At 50.0% G+C, this 19,977-nt stretch overlaps 1 protein-coding gene across 1 annotated transcript in view; it reads right to left on the minus strand.

Moving 5' to 3' along the window:
* Window positions 1-19,977, minus strand: part of DNAH2 (dynein axonemal heavy chain 2) — a 2,538,822-nt gene that overhangs the window by 696,431 nt on the left and 1,822,414 nt on the right. Inside the window, exon 54 of the mRNA XM_086946066.1 lies at window positions 18,856-18,986. Coding sequence (XP_086802192.1) covers window positions 18,856-18,986 — 131 coding nt within the window. The remainder of the gene's footprint in view (window positions 1-18,855; window positions 18,987-19,977) is intronic.

The following is a 19,977-nucleotide window of genomic DNA, read 5'->3' on the forward strand; positions in this document are numbered from 1 at the left end:
GGGCTAATCTAGCTGAAATCACTAGATTGCAGAGAGTTCAGAATGCGGCTGCCAGGGCTCTGGTAGGTCTCCCGCGCCATTCCTCGGTATCTGGAACCTTGAAGAAACTGCATTGGCTCCCGGTGGGCAAAAGGGTCCAGTTCAAAGCATTGTGCCTTGCTTTCAAAATCCTTAAAACTTCCTCCCCCCCAATGCTTCGCCCGCTTCTGTCAGAGTACATCCCTAGGAGATCGCTCCGGTCAGAGGGGCAGCATCTTGCGATCATCCCCCGCACCAGACTGGCCAGAGTGGGCGGCCGCTCTTTCAGCTTCCTGGCGGCCAAGTTATGGAATAGTCTACCTGAAGCTATCCGTGGGATACAGGATCTCCTAGCCTTCAGAAAGGCTGTCAAAACTCACCTCTTTCAACAATAGTCTCTTTTTTTGTGCCTCCACCTCACTGTAAACTGTCTGTTCGCAGCGCCGGGACGCCCCTTTGCTGGGGCAGCCGTGCGCTATACAAATCACCATAACATTAACATTAACTGTGAGGTTCTTTTTCATTTGACCATCACTATATGATTAGTTCTGGTAAAACAAGCTGCTTAATACTCCTTCTGGACTAAGCCGGAAGGCTGTTCTCCAAAGCTACCACTTGGAGAAATTTCTATGGTTGTCTAAGACCACTAAAATCACCATAAGGGTTATCTGGATTAGTGCAGGGTCCTTCACTTAAATAAGTGTGCACCATATACTAAGCCATCCTCCTACAGGCAGAAATAAAACAACCATATATTTGTGAAGCTGTAAACATTAATCCTAAAGGTAATACTTCATGAAAGGCTGCCATCTGCCCACATTAGGTGCAGTCCAAAATCTCAAAAAACACTATGGAGATATTCTGTACTTGTGAAGCCACCATCTCTTGCAGCATTTTCACTTCTGGTAAGAGGCAAGAAGATCTTTCTAAGACGTGCTGTTTGCAAAATACACAAATAGATCTTACACATTGAAATGTAAGCCACTCATCACATGCCTGTTCTATGGCACCTCTTTGCATTCCTTCTTTTCAGTGTTGTTGGATGCTTATAAAACTTTGATTACTGCACAGGCTGCAGCACTCTGGCAGATCACTTGCAATTCACAGTGCCTTTCACTGCTCTTCGGCTTATTTGTTACTACATTTTTACTTGCCACAAGAGCCTTCTAAACGACCAGCCACTGCTGTACACTCATGTATCTTCTGCTGCCAAGCCTTTGGTTTTTCCAAAGATTTTTTACTCATATTAATCATTTTACGTACTAACCAGTTTCCTAATTCTTTTTCCATGATTATCCTATTTCATAAAATTATCTTTTCATTCTAAAGGTAAGCTTCACCTCATCTATTTAAGTGGGATAAGATCTGCCGCATTACTCACAACTGTCCTAGATAGGTAGACCCCACCTTCACTTTTCATCTCTTGAGGCGAAATTAGATCTTCTGTATCACCCACGCCTGCCCATGATATGTATGCCCCACCATCACTCCACACCTTTGGAGGTGGGATCAGATCTGTTGCAACACCCATGCCTGCTCTGGAATTGTAGGCCCCATCACCACTCTTCGCCTCTGGAGGTGGGATCAGATCTGCAGCATCACCGAAGCCTGCCCTAGATATATAGACCCCAACTTCATTCCTCAAGTCTTTCGGCGGGATCAGATTTGCTGCATCACCCCGATCTACCTTTAACCCTTTCCCTGCGGGGGTAATTCCCCCATGGTGCGGGGGGTGGGGGGAGGTGAGCGCGGCGCCGCAGTGCTCATGACGAGACCAGGTTGTCATGAGTCACGGTGGAGCTGTGCTCATGACGGCCTGGTCTCGTCACGACCCCGCCAACTGATTAATTTGCCCGCACAGGCGGGTAATTAATCGTGCGTGGGCGGAGCGGCACCGTTATGATGAGACCAGCTCTTCATGAGCACAGCTCCACCGTGACTCATGAAGAGCTGGTCTCGTCACTAGCACTGAAGAGGTTAATAGATATAACCTTCTTCACTCCTCATTAGCTGAGGTGACTTCAGACCTACTGCATCATCCGGGCCTGCCCAATATATATATGCTTCTCCTTCACTCTTCATGTCTTGAGGTGAGATTAGATTTGGTGCACCATCTAAGCCTGTCTTATATAGGAAGGCCCCACTTTGAATCGTCCCCTCTAGAGCCAGGATCAGATATGATACATCAGTTAGGCTGCCTAGTATATACAGGCTTCTTCTTCACTCCCCATCCTTTGAAGTGAGATCAAGACGTGCTACATCAACTGGCCAGCAAGTGCTTAATTTATGCCGGCGAGAGGGTTGGGGGGGGGGGGGGGGGCTCGGGGGAGGATTTGTGCAATGGGGGGGGGGGGGGGGGGTGCACCAGCAAACATTTTTAGGGGACCAGCACTTATTTTTCCCCATCTGACATTTAACACACAAAGTGAAAATACGAAGAAAAAGAAAGATGGGAAAAACGCTATAAAGGGAGAAATCAGCAACCTATGAGAGTGAGCTAAAGGGGCAGTGAGAGTCTGGTAGTGAATTAAAGAGGCTTGAGGTGGAATCAAGGATACGCCCCTTGGTATTCAGAGCGCTGACATTTAACCGCACCAATAGCAAGCTTATGAGCACAGCAATGGGCACCTGCACAAATTCATTTACAAATTAAGCACTGAGGCCTGCTCTATATATATAATGTTTGTCGCTCTAAGTGGGGCAAATATGCCCAGACGTGGGTCCCATGCTCACCATACCACCAGAGTCAAGCTATCCTGGCTGATGAGGGGTAATGCCCCAAAGAACAAGTTACTTACCTACGGTAACGCTTTTTCTGGTAGATGCAGTATCTGACTCTGGATTCCTCACCTTGTGAATATCCCCTTGCGTCAGCAACATTCGGAAATTCTTTTTGTAGCTTAGCGCCGACGTGGACGACCTCATAGAGGCACGGCATCGCGTGCGACTCCGCTGATGTCACCGACACCATAATAGCATAATAGGCCCACGCCGGCGTGATGACATCAGTTCCGCCCTTTTTTCCGTGCCTTCGAGGCACACGGACGGAATAATGACAGTAGATATATACACAGTATACAAAGTACATATAGGTCAAGATAACACACATAGTGTGAAGCATATATATATACATCACATTACAGTAACTCAGGTATAGAAGAGTGGACAACGGGGAGGCGGGTGTGGTCAGTGAGGAATCCACAGGCAGATACTGTATCTAACAGAAAAAGCGTTACCGAAGGTAAGTAACTTGTTCTTCTGATAGAATCATCTGCCAGTGGATTCCTCACCTTGTGAATAGAGTCCCATAGCAGTCCCCACTCCCGGAGGAGGGTGTCCAAACTTCTACAACAGAAAATCGTGGAAGACAGCGCGCGCAAAGTGGCCCTCCCTCCTCACTTCGGTATCCAAGCAGTAATGCTTCGCGAAAGTGTGGAGGGAGGCCCAAGTCGCCGCTCTACAAATATCCTCAACTGGTACACCCCTAGACAAAGCAGATGTAGAAGACTTTGCTCTAGTAGAGTGAGCTCTTATACGCTCTGGAGGTTCCTTACTCGCCAGGGCGTAGCAGATCTTAATGCAGAGGATAATCCATCTCGAAAGCGTGTGCTTGTGCACTGCCTTCCCCTTCTTGCAGCCAGCAAATCCAACAAACAGCTGGTCATCCAACCTGAACTCTCTTGTCCTGTCCAGGTAAAAGCTCACTGCCCTTTTAGGGTCCAAGCGCTGAAGTCTCTCCTCCTCCTTGGAAGGGTGAGGGGGAGGATAAAAGGTAGGGAGGGTAACGGACTGCCCCAGATGGAAAGGAGTTACCATCTTAGGCAGAAAAGCAGCCCTGCTCCTAAGAACCATTCTTTCAGCATGAATGGATAAAAATGGGGGCTTGGAACTAAGAGCTTGAAGCTCACTTACCCTCCTTGCCGAGGTAATTGCCACTAGAAAAATAGTCTTAAAAGACAAAAGTCTCAAGGGACATTTGTGTAACGGTTTAAAAGGCGAACCCATCAAGAACGTAAGAACAAGGTTCAAGTCCCATTGAGGTACAATAAAAGGTGTAGGAGGAAATGTATTGGTAAGGCCCTTAATTAATCGTAATACAATAGGAAATTTAAACAAAGAGGGCTGGTTCGGAAAACAAAGGAAAGCCGACAAGGCCGACAAATAACCTTTGATAGTTGTCACCGCAAAACCCTGCTGGGCCAAAGAAAGTGCAAATTGAAATATATTGAACAAACGAGCCCTTAAAGGGTCAACAGACTTCTCCCCACACCAAGCAACAAACTTAGACCATCTATAAGAATAAATGGACTTGGTGGAGTCACGACTGGCCGATTAGATGACATCCACCACATCGTGTGGGAGAGAAAAGGAAATAAGGTTACCCCGCTCAATCTCCAGGCATGAAGGTGTAAGGTCTGGAGGTGGGGGTGTAGAATCTGCCCCTCCATCTGGGAGAGGAGATCTGCCCTGTGAGGGAGACGGAGCAGCGGGCACGAGGAGAGGTGGAGAAGATCTGTATACCACACCCTTCTTGGCCAACCCGGGGCGATCAATATGACTTGGGCCTGGTCTTGGCGTATCTCCCTCAGAACCCAAGGAATCAAAGGTATGGGAGGAAACGCGTAAAGGAGTTGCGAGTCCCAACGCAACTGAAATGCGTCTCCCAAGGCTCCCTGCATCGGAAACTGGAGGCTGCAGAATGACGGGCAGTGAGCATTCTCGCGAGTGGCGAACAGGTCCACCCGAGGAGTCCCCCACATCCGAAAGACGTGACAAACTACCTCTGGATGAAGCCTCCACTCGTGGTCGGCGGAGAACTGCCGACTGAGACTGTCTGCATGAACGTTCAGAACTCCGGCCAGATGATTTGCCATCAGACAAATCTGATGGTCCTGAAGCCAGGACCAGAGACGCAGAGCCTCCCTGCAGAGACACTGCGACCCCACTCCTCCCTGCTTGTTGACATACCACATCGCAGTCGTGTTGTCCGTCAGGACTTGAACTGACTGACTGCGAAGGGAAGGGAGGAAGGCCTTGAGCGCCAGACTTATCGCCCGCAACTCTAGAAGGTTGATGTGAAGCAACCTTTCCTCTGGAGACCAAAGACCTTTCACCTCCAGATCCCCCAGATGAGCACCCCACCCTAGAGTAGATGCATCCATTATCACTGTGGCCACCGATGTAGGTAGTTGAAAAGGCTTTCCTTGTGACAGATTGCCTTCCACGCTCCACCAAGACAGATCTGCTGCAGTTTCTCTTGAGATCCTCACTGACTCTCTGAGATCTCCGTTGTGCTGATACCACTGCCTGTGGAGACACAACTGGCGTGCCCTCATGAGCCAGCGTGCATAGTTGACCAACAGAATGCAAGAAGCCATCAGACCAAGCAGGCGAAGGACCTTCAGGACTGAAACGACCGCTCCATTGTAAAATAAAGGAACCATTTCCTGTATGTCGCTAAACCTTTGAGGAGGAAGGAATGCACGACACACAGTAGTGTCCAGTACCGCACCTATGAACAGGTTGCGCTGGGAGGGCACCAGGTGAGATTTGGGTACATTTATCGAAAAACCCAACCTGTGCAACAACTGAGTTGTCTCTTGGAGATGATGGAGCACTATCTCTGGAGATTCCGCTTTGATCAGCCAATCGTCCAGATACGGGAATACCGGTATGCCCGATCTTCTGAGATGTGCAGCCACCACAGCCATCACCTTGATGAAGACTCGAGGTGCAGTAGTAAGATCAAACGGAAGGACCGCAAACTTGTAGTGTTGCGATCCAACCGTGAAACGGAGATACTTTCTGTGCGACTTCAGGATGGGACTATGAAAATACGCATCCTGTAAGTCGATCGACACCAACCAGTCTTCTTCCAGCAGCGCTTGAAGAACCTGTGCAAGGGTGAGCACCTTGAACTTCTCCTGCTTCAGGTAAAGATTCAAGATCCTGAGATCTAAATTGGACTAAGTCTGCCATCCTTCTTGGGGATCAGAAAATACCGGGAGTAGCATCCCTGACCCCTCTCCAGCTCCGGAACCACCGCTATCGCACCTTTTCTGAACAGTGCCAGGACTTCTTCCTGCAGGAGCAGCAGGTGGTCCTCCGAACAATAACCCTGGCAAGGAGGGTAATTGGGGGAAATTCCTGAAAGGGAAGAGCATACCCATTCTCCACGAGATTGAGAACCCAAAGCTCCGATGTAATCAATTCCCAATCTCATAGAAAATGGGTAAGCCGGCCCCCTACTGGGCCCATATGATCCGGAATGGCGGATTTAGGACTGCTTTGCTGCGGTGGCAGGGGGCTGGGAAGGGGAAGAGGAGTAGGAGGAGGAGACTTGGCGACCTCTAGGACAAGCTCTCTGTCTGCCCCTTTATGACTTGTACAGTGTATTCTGCTGCTGCTGCGATTGTTTGTAGGCCCGAAAGGAAGATCTGCCAAATCCTCTGAATCGCTTTCCAAAAGAGCCCCTGGTCTGAAGGCCCAAAGACTTCGCTCCGCTGTCTTTAAACCGCTCTAAAGCAGCGTCAGCCTTTTTACCAAACAATTCTGACCCATCAAAGGGCAAATCCATCAAAGCAGACTGAACATCCACAGAGAATTCTGAAGATTTCAACCACGCAGCTCTCCTTGTGGCCACTGATGAACCCATCACTCTCGCCACTGAATCATTCGTGTCCAGCCCAGTCTGGATTACCTGCCTTGCCGCAGCCTGAGTGTCAGAAATAACCTCCTGAAAATCCTTTCTATCATTATCAGTATTTTAGGCACCAACTGTTTGACGGAATCCATCAAAGCATGGATGTATCTACCCATCAGGCAAGTTGCATTTGTAGACTTTAGCGCCATGCTGGCTGATGAAAAGATTTTCTTTGCCGCCTGGTCTTGTTTCCTTGCCTCTTTTTCCCCAGGAACCTGCGGAAAAGCACCCGTAGACTTCTTTGAGCAGGCAGCCTGCACAACCAAACTCTCCTGCAGGGGGTGCGTTGACAAAAAGTCCGGGTCACCAGGTGCCACTCTATACCTCCTCGCAACAGCCCTTGAAACCACAGGAGCTGTCAGAGGTTTCTTCCAAACTTCATAAATGGGTTCAGCCAAAGCGTCATTAAATGGGAGCATTGGTTCAATAATGGAGGAAGGCGAGTAAAGAACCTCAGTTAGAATGTTAGACTTGTATTCAGAAATAGGCAGAGTAATATTTAACAAGTCTGCAGCCTTCTTAATTACAACGTGATAAGGTGTCACATCCTTGGAAGGCGCGTCTGATACAGAGGACAAATCCCACTCGGGAGACAGCTCAAGACCACTAGCCTCTCTCAGGTCATCAAAAGGATCCTCCGAATCCTGTAGTTCACCTTCCTCCAAATTTTCATCCCAATACCTCTCTTCTTCCAGAAGCCTCTGTGCCTCACGCCTCGACCTCTCCTTCATAAACGAAGTCGACGGATCCGGGACCGACTCCACCGGAGCCGGAGCCGACGTCGACGCCGAACTCGAAGTCGGAAAAGGCAGCTTAACCCGAGGACGAACTGGATTCGGCATCGGAGTCGAGGGTATCTGCGTTGATGGATTCAGCGTTGATGGATTCGGCGTCGGAGGCTTCGGAGTCGAAGGCTTCGACGGCGCCGGAAAATGCCAATGCGGAGCTGGAGCCGGCATGAAAGGCATAAAAGGCGCAGGAGCATAAGCCTGGGGAACACCCAGATTAAACGCCAATGGACCCGTGGGACCAACCGGTGCACCAGAGGGGTACATAGCGCTGGAGTATACTCCAAACATGGCGGAGAGTAGGGTCTGCAATCCTATGATCACCCCAGATTTTTGCTTTTTGTTTCACTGGTTTACGACTTCTCTGGCTGTGGGCCTGCTAATCAGACCCACAGCCTTGCTGTTCTCTCACTAAATTGACATGTGTACCTTAGGTGCATTTAACAATTGGTACTGGGCCACCTTATCAGACCCTGTAACTCAGGGCATAGGTGTACCCAGGGCCTACCAGGGGCTGCAGCATGTATTATGCCACCCCTGGCTGGCCATCTAAATCTGACACAACTGGCTGCACGACAGCTGGGGCAAAGTGGTGTAATCACCCTTTGCTGTAGATATAGTATACCTATATCTAACCCTAAAATAGACACATGTATTCCTATCAGTCACTCCTATGCCAGGCCTTAACAATCCTGGAGGCAGAGTGCTTGGAATTATGTGAGATGGTGCTCTGGCATGAGCTGAGCCCGTCTGCAGCTTGCGGAACCAAGTCCTAATAGCTGTTCCATGATAACGCATACCATATACTCTTAAGTGCATTATAATCCTCACGGTTATTTGCTATCTTTGGTATCGCTTTATCAAAACATGTCGAGTAAGGTGTCATACGAATTGGAATACTAACCCCTCGCCAATTCTGGCGACGGGGTTAGCATTCCACCCTTCTAGAGGGACACGACATGTATGTAACAGTGAACCCCGGTTAAAGTTAACTCGAGCCTCAGCATCACAAAATGGATGCTGCCACCACAGACACAAGTCTGACCCCCTGCAGCTGGGAGTCCTTCCAGCGAGGGGAGCTTGGACAAAGGGTTTCCTGTCAGGGGCGGTGCTAGCACCATCCCAGACAGGGTTTTGCATATCCTAGGTAGGCAGGGCTGAATAGGAAGGTGACTGCAAGTGGCACCCCGGTGCTCACTGTGCATCTGCCAGTTTGAACCAGTTCCAGGGGCACACCAGCCCCTGAGCTAGGGAAAGTCCGGCACGGGAGAGGGGTGTAACCACCCCCCTTCCTTGTCCCACCCATGGGCAGGACCTAGTCCCGTACCAGCCCCTTTCTTTAGTATAAAGGTGGGAGCGGGGACCCTTCCAAATTAGATCATCTTTGAATCCTGAAACTACTTTCTACGAAAGGAACTCAAGACTTCTTCTCAAGATTTCTCCCTTGTGACTAAGGAGTAGTCACCCTGCATCTGCGGGCACCAACTAAGAACACTGCGGTTTGCTGCACGTCCTTCCTCAGGAATCCGACCGACCAGCACGACGAGACCCGGCTTCCCTGGCACCTCTGACCTCTACCTACATCATCAGCCCAGCTGAGATCCGTGGGTGTGACGAGACCTCGAGGGACCGGCCATCTTCAGAACTGCACGACGCTTATCCAGCACGATCGCCGAGGGATCCTCGAGTGAGTGCTTTGGGGTTTGAGAAGCCCTAACCCTGAGCAGCTCCAGCACCGAAGTCCAGCCCCCCAGCATCCACGAGATCTGCGTGGGGCCCTACTGCTCTTTGCTGCTCACCGCGTTGTCCGGCTACTTGCCTGCTGGCTTGTAGCCCTCTTGACGACGAACGACGATACTTTCTTCGCTGGCCTGGTTGCTCCAGACTGGCCCTTGCTCCCCTCCAACAGAGGAGCACCCCGGACCCTCCTGGTCCACTCCAGACGCCATTTTGAGTCCACCGCGTGGGCTTGTATTTGCCAAGAGTTGTTGCCCCAATCCTGGGTCCAGTGACGTCGACAGCAGATACCATCGTGGGACAGCTCGCACCTCCATCCTGGTCGCCGACAACGCCTCCTGGTCCGAAAGACTGCAGAGCCCAGCGTCGCCCACTCACCTGGTCGAGGTGACTTCGTCCGGTGCCATCCTGGTGCCCATCTAATCACTGGCTAGTGATTCAGAACTTGGTCCCCTCTGCTTACAGGTATCCATCTTCATCGATCCAGGCTTGGATCACATCGAACTTCATCACTGGTCGCCTGCCAGCAACTTCTTCTTTCAGGCTCCATAGACTGCAACGAGGATTCCCGACATCTTTTCAGCCCTATGCAGCCGCAGCCCCTGGGCTAGGTAACCTGAGCATTTCGGTGCTCCAGCATAGCTTAACTATCTAAGTGTCCAGATCCTTTTTCGTTTCAGCTCTACCTAGTCGGATTCGTCCGATAACACTAACTTTACGAAATCTAGCATCCATAGACTTTGTCCCGCATCCCGCGTGAGAGTGCACACTCTGCACCCGATCTCCCTAGGCCTCCTGCTCGTAATCTAAAGGTTCAGTAGTCAAGTCCTAGCGATCCTAAAGTCTTTGAGAGTAGTACTTACCTGCTAGTAATTTCGCATTCCACTTTTGTAGTATATGGTTTTCCGTGCCCCTCGGGCATTTGCGTAAATTGTGCGACTTTCAGAAATTCTTTAAGAGCTTTGTATTGTGCTTAGCGCCCTGTCCTCATAAAGAGTCCAGGGCTGTTGTGTTCTAAATAAATATACTTTTATTTTCATAACAACTTGTGTGGTGTCCTTTCACTTGGTGTTCCAGGGGTATATGTGATGGTATAACAGCTGGCTTAACACGCCCTCTAGAGTTTAGCCTAAAGACTGCTCTTGTCCATGCTACTAGGATAGCTGGTCTAAAGGTTGACTTACAACCAATCATCAATAAGGGTCGTTTGGAATGATACACAGTGATCACTAGAATAGTGAGCACTACATATCAGGCCAACTTCTTACACATGGCATTCAGGAACTGTGTTGGATCCAGACCTGGAGCCGGAAAGGCTGGATAAAAGCTCCCAGGTTGCTCTTGAGGGAGCGGACTCTTCACAACTTCGGCCACCACTTCAGGCTGGTGCACCGGGGTCGACTAACCCGCAGGCAACAAAGCCTCGCCCTCACCTTCTTCTTCTTCTTCTTCCTCCTCAGCTTTGTCTTCATGACCAGAAGGATGGGATGGATTCGGAGAAGGATTCGGCAACTGCTTCGGTGACACAGGCGAATCCGCACGCGAAGCCTCACCCTCGGAGACCTGCACTTCCGAAGCCGAGGCCTCTGCCTCCTTTCGAAGTAACTTCACCTGTGACTTCGGCCTTGAACTCGTGTCTTTCCCAGAATGATGGCGAGATTCATGACTCCTCTTCTTATGTTTCTTCCTCGAAGACCTCGAAGCACGCGTCGAAGATGAATCCGAGTGCGACCTCGAACGAGACCTCGACCTCGAACGCCGAGTTTGCGACCTCAAACTCTTTTTATCTTTTTTGCTCTTCAATTTTGCTATGAGGAGTTTCGTCTCCCTCTCCCGAAGAGCCTTCGGAGTCCTCTTCTTACAAGAAGGACAATTTTTGACGTCATGATCGGAGCTCAGGCACCAAACGCAGCACTCGTGCGGATCCCTGATAGACATCATCTTGTTACATTCTCCGCACGCCTTAAATCCAGTCTTCTTTGAAGTCATCACGACAGAAGACGAAGAAGACACCAAAGGAAATACAAGGTAACAAAGTTACAATACAGCTACAGACGATCCCTTGAAAACCGTTAGCGTCGACGACGTGGAAAAAAGGGAAGTGATGTCATCACGCCGGCGAGGGCCGATTATGGTGTCAGTGACGTCAGCGGATTCGCGAGTGATGCCGTGCCTCTATGACATCGTCCAGGTCCACGTCGGCGCGAAGCAACAAAAAGAATTTCCGAATGTTGCTGACGCAAGGGGATATTCACAAGGTGAGGAGTCCACTGGTAGATGTATCTATCAGAAACCGGTCCTAGGATGCTTATTTCAGTCCGGGGAGGACGTGGCCTGGCAGTTCGAGCTGGACTGTTCCCATGGACCGCAGGGCCAAGACTGATTTACTTATGTCTGGGCCTAAACTGGAATGGCGTGGTGAGCAAAAAAAATGGATTTAGGCCTAGATAGCTGTATTGGGGTGAATGTTTGACATTGTTCAGAATTCCGTCCATCATTTGTTCTTTTTGTATTTGTCACCCTAAGTGGGACGGATATGCCCAGTCAAGTTGTTCTGTGTTCACCATGCCTCTAGAGTCAAGCTATCCTGGCTGATGAGGGGTGGTACAGTTAAATGGGTCCTAGGATGCTTGTTTCCAGGCCCAGATCTCTGTACTGGGGGTAATGTTTGACACTGCTCAGCATTCCGTCTCTCATGTGTTCTTTTTGCCCAATATATATATATTCAAGGCCTGAACTTTAACCCTTTCGCTGCGGCGGCTATTCTGCCGCAGCGCTAAGAGGGCGGGGCCGCTCCGTCACCAGCCGCGGTTGAGCTGTGCTCGTGATCGAGCGGTTCCGTCACGGCCCACCCCGCTCAATAGAACGCGCCACGCAGGCGCGAAATCAGCACCGCGCAGGCGCGGCGGCTGGGCCATGACGGAACCGCTCCGTCATCAGCACAGCGCTACCGCAGCTGATCACGGAGCAGTTCCGTCATCAGCAGGGGAGGGGTTAATATATAAGCTTAACCATCACTTATCTATTGAGGTGCCTTCAGATCGGCTGCATCTTCCAGGCCTGCACTTTAATAGGTAGGCTTCGCCGTCACTCATCTCTAGAGATAACTTCAGATCTGCTGCATCTTTCAGACCTGAACTTCTATATAAAGACTTCATTGTCACTTATTTTGTGAAGTGACTTCAGACCTTCTGCATCTTCAGGGCATGCACTTCAATTTATAGGCTTCACCACCATCACTTATCTCTTGCAATACTGTCCTATAAATGTAGGCTTCTTTCATAATATTTTGGGGATTGCATCTGCCTTGCTGGATCTCCCGGGCTGCCCTGTGTATGTAGGTATCACTCCTCATCTCTTAAGGACTAGTCCTATTTGCTGCATCCTTCAGACCTCAAATTAGTCCAAATCGGTATTGTTATTGTTATTTTGATTTTGTAAGGCGCACAGCTACCTTAGGGTTTCCCGGCGCCGCCTGAAAAGAGCCAAGAGCAGAGGCAGAAATCTATATGTTAAATAGCCAAGATTTTAAACCACTCCGAAAATTCTCATAAGAAAGTTCATTCCGGAGACCTATAGGAAGGGAGTTCCATAAAGAGGGACCCAGACACGAGAAAGAGTGACCGCCCATATGTTCTAATCTCGTCCTAGGAACAGTAAACTTGGCCTGAGTGGCAGAGCAGAGCACTCAAGATGATACATAAGGGTGAACTAGAGTCTTCAGATAGTGTGGCGCCTAACCAGATGTTATCTTAAAGATAAGACTCAAAGCTTTAAATTTAATACAGTTCTCAATCCTGAGCCAGTTGAGGCCTTGAAGTGACCCAGAGATGGAAGCAGTTTTAGGAACCGTACACAGCAGCCTCGCTGCAGAATTCTGTGCTAAGTGAAGTTTGAGTAACACATCCTTAGTGGCGCTCAAGTACAGAATGTTTCTGTAGTCCAGTCTAGAGGTGTTAAGAGCCTGGACCAAGGTACGTTGGCTGGAAGGGGGCAACACCCATAAGATTTTCTTAAGCCATCTGAGGATTGTGAAGCAAGTCGAGGCTACTCTCACTGCTTGCTGCTTCATGGATAGTTGGTCGTCAATTTAGACGCCCACATTTTGGACCTGATGTTTCGACTGAGGTAGAGGACCCATTTCAGTGGGCCAATGCTGGGGTCCCCACAGATCTTTATTCTTGCCCACGATCAGCACTTTTCTTTAATCGCCGTTGAGTTTTAAGAGGTTGGTATGCATCCAGCCTGCTATATTCCTCAAACCGGCCTGAAGTAGGAAGGGTTTGGACACCCTATCAGCAGAGAGGGAGAAGACAATCTGGGTGTCATCGGCATACGAAAAGAGGGACAACACAGCTTCCTCCGGAATCCTCGCCATTGGCCTAACGCACAAGTTACTTACCTTCGGTAACGATATATCTGTAAGAAACAGTTAGATTCCTTACCTTAGAATATCATCACACGTCAGACTGGATCAGGAAAGTTTTCGTCAGGAGTACCCCTGTGCGTCGGTAGGCGTCGTCTGCGTCCGTCTTCGGCGTTGTGATCGCCGGGATGAAGTCGTCGGAGTACTTAGATGCCGCGCTGACGTCAGTTCTGTACATAGCTTTCCACGCCAGGAACCCAGAGCCATGCAAGAAACCGACAATGGTGCCATGAAACTAGAGCCCTCAAAGGGAGATACCTTAACTCTAGATATCGGTTCGCAGCACGGGGAGGATGGGTGGGGTGGTAAGGAATCTAACTAAATAATACTTCTTACAGATATATCATTACCATAGGTAAGTAACTTGTGCATCTGAAAGAAACACGTTAGTTAGATTCCTTACCTTAGAATAGATACCCCAGCAATACCAACCCCGGTGGTGGGTCTGCAAACCAAGAACACACCAGAAAGTCCTGGAGAACGGAACGGCCATAGAAGCTATCTCTCTGGACTTGACTGTCCAGGCAGAAGTGCTTAGCAAACGTGTGCAGAGAAAGAGTTGGTCATCCACCCGGAACTGTTGTGTGCGGTCGAGGTAGAAAGAGAGTGCACGTTTTGGATCCAGACGGTGGAGCCTCTCCTCCTCTTTTGAGGGATGCGGAGGTGGAAAGAAGGTGGGCAAGGTGATGGACTGCCCGATGTGAAAGGCAGTAACCACCTTAGGCAGGAAAGAAGGACGAGTCCCAAGAACAACCTTGTCTAGCTGGACAGAAAGGAAAGGAGGTTTAGAGGAAAGTGCCTGGAGCTCACTCACTCTTCTGGTAGAGGTGATAGCAACCAGGAAAGCAGTTTTGAGCGTCAAAAGACAAAGAGGGCAATTGTGAAGTGGTCAAAGGGAGTACAAATCAAGTAAGTAAGAATTAAATTCTAGTCCCACTGAGGCATCATGAAAGGAAAAGGAGGGAACAAGTGCGTGATGCCTTTCAAGAATCTATTTATAACAGGGGACTTGAAAAGAGAAGGCTGATCAGGAAGCCTCAAGAAGGCTGAAATAGCAGAGAGAGAGCACTTGATAGTGCCCAGAGCAGAGCCCTGCTGGGCAAGAGAAAGAAGAAAGAGGAGAACCTCTGAAAGAGAGGCAGAGAGTGCCTTTACTGTGCACCATGCCACAAACTTGTTCCACCTGCAGGCGTATACCGTTTTTATGGAGAGACGCCTGGCTGCCAAAATGACATCACAGACTTCAGGAGGCAAGTCAAATGGCCTCAACTGTCGCCGCTCAATCTCCACGCATAGAGTTGGAGACTGGACAGGTGCGGATGGAGGACCGTCCCCTGCTGCTGCGACAGAAGGTCCTCATGAAGAGGCAGATGAATTGGGAGATCGACTGACATACTGAGTAGCTTGGGATACCAGTACCTTCGTGCCCAGTCCGGAGCCACAAGGATGACTAGAGCCTGGTTGCGTCTGATCTTCTTCAGCACTCTGGGCAGAAGAGGCATAGGCGGAAAGGCGTAAAATAGACCGCAGCTCCACTATCGACTAAAAGCGTCTCCGAGCAAGTGCCACCTTGGAAATTCCAACGTGCAGAACTGATGACATTGCGCGTTCTCTTCGGTGGCGAATAGATCTAACCAAGGCTCTCCCCACTGCCGAAAGAGACCTTGCGCCACGCACAAGTTCAGACGTCATTCGTGATCCATCATGACCGACGGCTGAGTTTGTCCGCCCTGGCGTTCAATGGGCCTGCCAGGTGTTGAACCACCAGGGTGATGCCCTGGCGTTCCAGCCATGTCCAGAGGCACAGAGCCTCCTGACAAATGGTCCACGACCCCATCCCACCCTGTTTGTTGCAGAACCACAAGGCGGTGGTGTTGTCCGTGAACACCAGCACTACACTTCTCCGGACAGAGGGAATTAATGCCTTCAGTGCAAGCCAGATCGCCCGCAGCTCCAGAAGGTTGATATGGAGCGGGGACTTCGCTGGAGACCAGAGGCCTCTGATCTCCGCCTCTCCCATGTGGCCCCCACATCCCAGGAGGGATGCATCCATCACCACTGTGTGCTCCGGTTGGGGAATGGAGAGGGATCTGCCACTGACCCAATCGCGGTCTGTGAGCCACCACTGCAACTGACTCGCAGTGCCCTCTGAGATCAGGACGTGGTCGGACAGGTTGCCCTGATGCTGTGCCCACTGGAACTTTAGGTCCCACTGCAGAGCCCGCATCCGCCACCTTGCGTGATGCACCAGTAGGATGCAGGAGGCCATCAGCCCCAGGAGCCGCAGCGTCAGCCTGACCGAAACTCGGGATAAAGGCTGAAAAATCGGAATCAGAGCCTGAGTATCCTGAACCTGCTGCTCGAGAGGACAAAACCCGACACTGGGCCAAGTCCACAACCGCTCCGATGAAGAGGAGCCTTTGGGAAGGACTCAGGTGTGACTTCGGCACATTGATGGAGCACCCCAGCAGGTGCAGGAGATAGGCCGTAGTCTGGAGGTGGGGGACAACTGTCTGGGGTGAGCCCGCCTTCAACAACCACAACAGCAGATGAGCTGCGACCACTACCATCACCTTCATGAACACCCAAGGGGCACTGGTGAGGCCAAAGGGGAGCACGGTGAACTGAAAGTGCTCGTGGCCTACCGTGAACCGCAGGTAGCGCTCATGGGCCGGCAGGACGGGGATATGTAAATAAGCGTCCGGCAAGTCCAAGGCTACCATCCAGTCTCCAGGGTCCAGGGCAGCTAGGACCTGAGCTAAAGTCAGCATCTTGAACTTTTCCTTCCAGAGGAAGCCGTTGGCGCTCCCGAGGTCCAAGATAAGGCATAGGCCTCCTTTGCCCTTCTTGGGGACCACAAAGTAGTGGGCGTAACAACCACGACCCACTTCTGGCCCAGGAACGTGCTCGATGGCCCCCTTGGTCAAGAGGGCCGTAACTTCCTCCTGCAGAAGTCGCAAGTGATCCCCCGACATGCGGTGGCCCTGCGGTGACATGGCTGGAGGGGTCGGCTAGAAGGGGAGGGAGTAGCCCCTTCGGACGATTTACAGCACCCACCTGTCCAAGGTGATGGTACGCCAGTGGAGAATGTGATGGCGAACCCTGCCTCCCACTGGCGTTGAATGGGCCTGAAAGCACGGACTAGGAGGGCTTTGAGGTGGATGCTGCGGGGATGGATGTGGACTGACCGGGCCATTGTTCCCCTGCACCGCCATGGCAATTCCTACATCCGCGACCATGTTGAGGTTGGTTCTGCGGCCTGTGGCTGGATGAATATGTGGGGGTGCCCCTTCCTTGGCTACGAAAGGGACGAAAAACAGAAGTCTGCTGGCGCTGGTCTGACAGGCCCAAGGACTTGGCTGTACCCCTAAAGTGCTTGAAACGCTCAAGCGCACTGTCTGCCTTGTCGCCAAAAAGGCGACGACCATCAAAGGGCATGTCCATGAGCGTGTTCTGGACATCTCCTGAAAAATTGGCGGACCTCAGCCAGGCGTGGCGACGGATCGCCACCGTCATGGAAATCGCTCTCCCCAGCGAGTCCGTGGTATCAAGTCCACACCAATGGAATACCGTGCCGCATCTCGCCCCTCAGCAAGAGCCTGGGCGAGCCGTGTCTGGGCCTCCTCCGGACACTGAGGCAGCACGCCCGCCACCGTATCCCACAGAGAGTGGGTGTAACGGCCCAAAAGGCACGCAGTATTGATGGACCGCAACCCCAGGCTAACTGAGAACAGTTTCTTCCCAAACTGGGCAAGCCTTTTGGATTCCTGATCTGGAGGAGCGGACGGGAAGGCGGTCTGGGACGTAGAGGCCTGGATCATCAGACTCTTGGGGGTGGGGTGGGTGGACAGGAAGCATGGGTCGCCCAGAACCGGGCGGTGGCGTCGGGCCACGTCCTGATCCACAGGGGGCACTGTGGAGGGCCTGGACCAAGTGCCCATCAGAACATCAGTGAGGGCCTCGTTGAACAGCAGCATAGGCTCCAAAGAGCTTATTGGCGGTTGAAGCACCTCAGTGAGGAGGTTCGTCCTCACAGGCGCTGCAGGTTGTTCAAGGCGCAAGGCCTTGGCCGCGTTGCGCAACACCATGCTATAAGTAGCACCCTCCTCCGTAGCCATGGCGGAAGGAGAGATGAACCCAGTGTCTGGTGATGTGTCAAGACCACTGGCCTCCCCCAGCTCCTCTGCCCAGTCCTGACTTAACTGACACTACTGTGCGAGAGTAGTGATGACCAAATATTTCGGAATATTCAACACTAGTTTGTTTTACAAGCTGGAATACAGCTCCGGCCTTATATAACCATGACGACATCACCCTGTCGTCTTGGTAATTTCTCCTTACATCTGACGGAATAACTCAGCTACGGCAAACCCGACGTTCTCTCTTTTCATTTAACCCTGATTAGGACCGGGTTGGAATTATCACCGGTTCCCCGATACTGCTCCATTGTGAGGTTTTTAGCCCTGAAGAGTCACAGGCAACTGCCCCTCTGACGAAACACGTGTCGGCTGGTTTTCTCTGGATCTCCTTTAGAAGTAGGACCATAAAAACCTATAAAAACTTTAAGCATCAATGAATATTTTGCCGATCTAGTTTTCCTACTGATGTTCTTGCATATTGAGGACCTTGTTACTGAGATTTATTCTCTTCACGTGCGCTCTGGTATTTGCATTTACGTCTTATAGGGTAGGTCTCTGAGCCACTCTTTTTTAGGGGTTTTCGGGTTTCCCCTGACAAAGCAGCAACGTTTCTACTTCAGCACCTTCAAATCACTTTCACCGTTACCCTGTGTGCGCCACACACTTCTGAATACTAAAACCCCTCGCAGAAATCCTAGGCTTACCAGTAGCTGAAACGCACTGAAATATTCCACAAATCCCTATTTTGTTTTTTACAGTAATGAAAATACACACTGTGTAGAATATTTTTTACAAAGCTACTTAGCTATTTACACTTTCATGGACAAACATGCACATCCTTCTTTTGGCTGGTATCAGAGCAGTCAAAGGATCATACTTCCTTCCAAGACCACCTGAACACTAAAACTACAACAAAATGTCCATAAACTACATGAAAAGGAGAAGCAGGACAGCCAATCATGCTATCATTGACAGATCTGAAAGTCTGTCCGAGAACCTTCAGGAAAAACAAACATAAGTTCATTCCTGACTAATGATTCATACCGAATATAGGTGACTGTTTATTGGGGCAGATGTTGTGGAAGGTCAAATCAAAGAGGGAGGCAAGCTTCTCACTCAGAATCCCAATGAAGATCTCCATGTCACTGGCATTCACCAGGCGGTCAGAGAAGACTCTGTATCAAAAGGAAAAAACAAGAGGTCAGGAACGGCTTCCTGTTAACAACATTTGCCCAGAAGACATCATAGATGGTCCAGGATATTAATCAGTGTTGGAACACACAGGTCTCTTCTTCAGCTGGGAACAGCACTTTTCAAAATGGCACATGCTAACATTTTGAACAACTAAACGGACCTTTCTTGACCCCAAAACCAGAATCCCATCCTTAAGTTAGTGGTCCAGCAAAATAAAATACAATATACAACTCTCAGAAAGCCACAAAGTTCTACAACTCAATGAGGTCCTCTAGTTAAAGTAAACAACATTTATATATACATTAAATAAGTTTAAAGACTGTCTTGAGACTTGGACGTTCTTAAAGCCCTACATAATTTTGGGCCTGAAGGGAATGATAACACATTTGTTCTTAACTGCTGACGTATTTTTTGAGGTTCTCCTACACACTGGTTTTTACCATTATCAACTTTGTGGATACCAGGTACCAGGCCACCTAGTGGTCAGGTTGGAAATTTCTTGTAAGAGAGGTTAGGTTTTGTTTAGCTGTACCACAAATGTGTCATACATGGCAAGACATACCCTACTTTGCTTAAATTCGCAAATTATCTGTATGTTTGTTTGTATGTCTTGTTTCATGTTTTTGAATTACAGGAATGCCTTAAGAGGGAACTCCCCTTTTCCTTTTTACACATAGTGCACCTTAGAGCATGCAACACATTTTTGATCTAACACTTAAGCCTGGTTTAGATCTTACACTTCACATACACTTCTAGGTCCTGAGGAAAGTCAGAACACATCCAAGGCCTGGCTGAAACATGTAGAACGTTCTTTGGATGTAGGAGTTCCTAATTACCACTCCATGCACACCCACTGCCTTGTTAGGTCTCGCCTGTCGATGCGCATGCGCATCGAGCAAGGCGAGACTATGGGGACTTATCTACTCTTTATCCGCACTGCAAGGAATCGTGGCGATTCCTTGCAGTGCCCGT

The sequence above is a fragment of the Lissotriton vulgaris genome, chromosome 12 (assembly GCF_964263255.1).
Source record: "Lissotriton vulgaris chromosome 12, aLisVul1.2, whole genome shotgun sequence".
Classification (NCBI taxonomy): Eukaryota; Metazoa; Chordata; class Amphibia; order Caudata; family Salamandridae; genus Lissotriton; species Lissotriton vulgaris.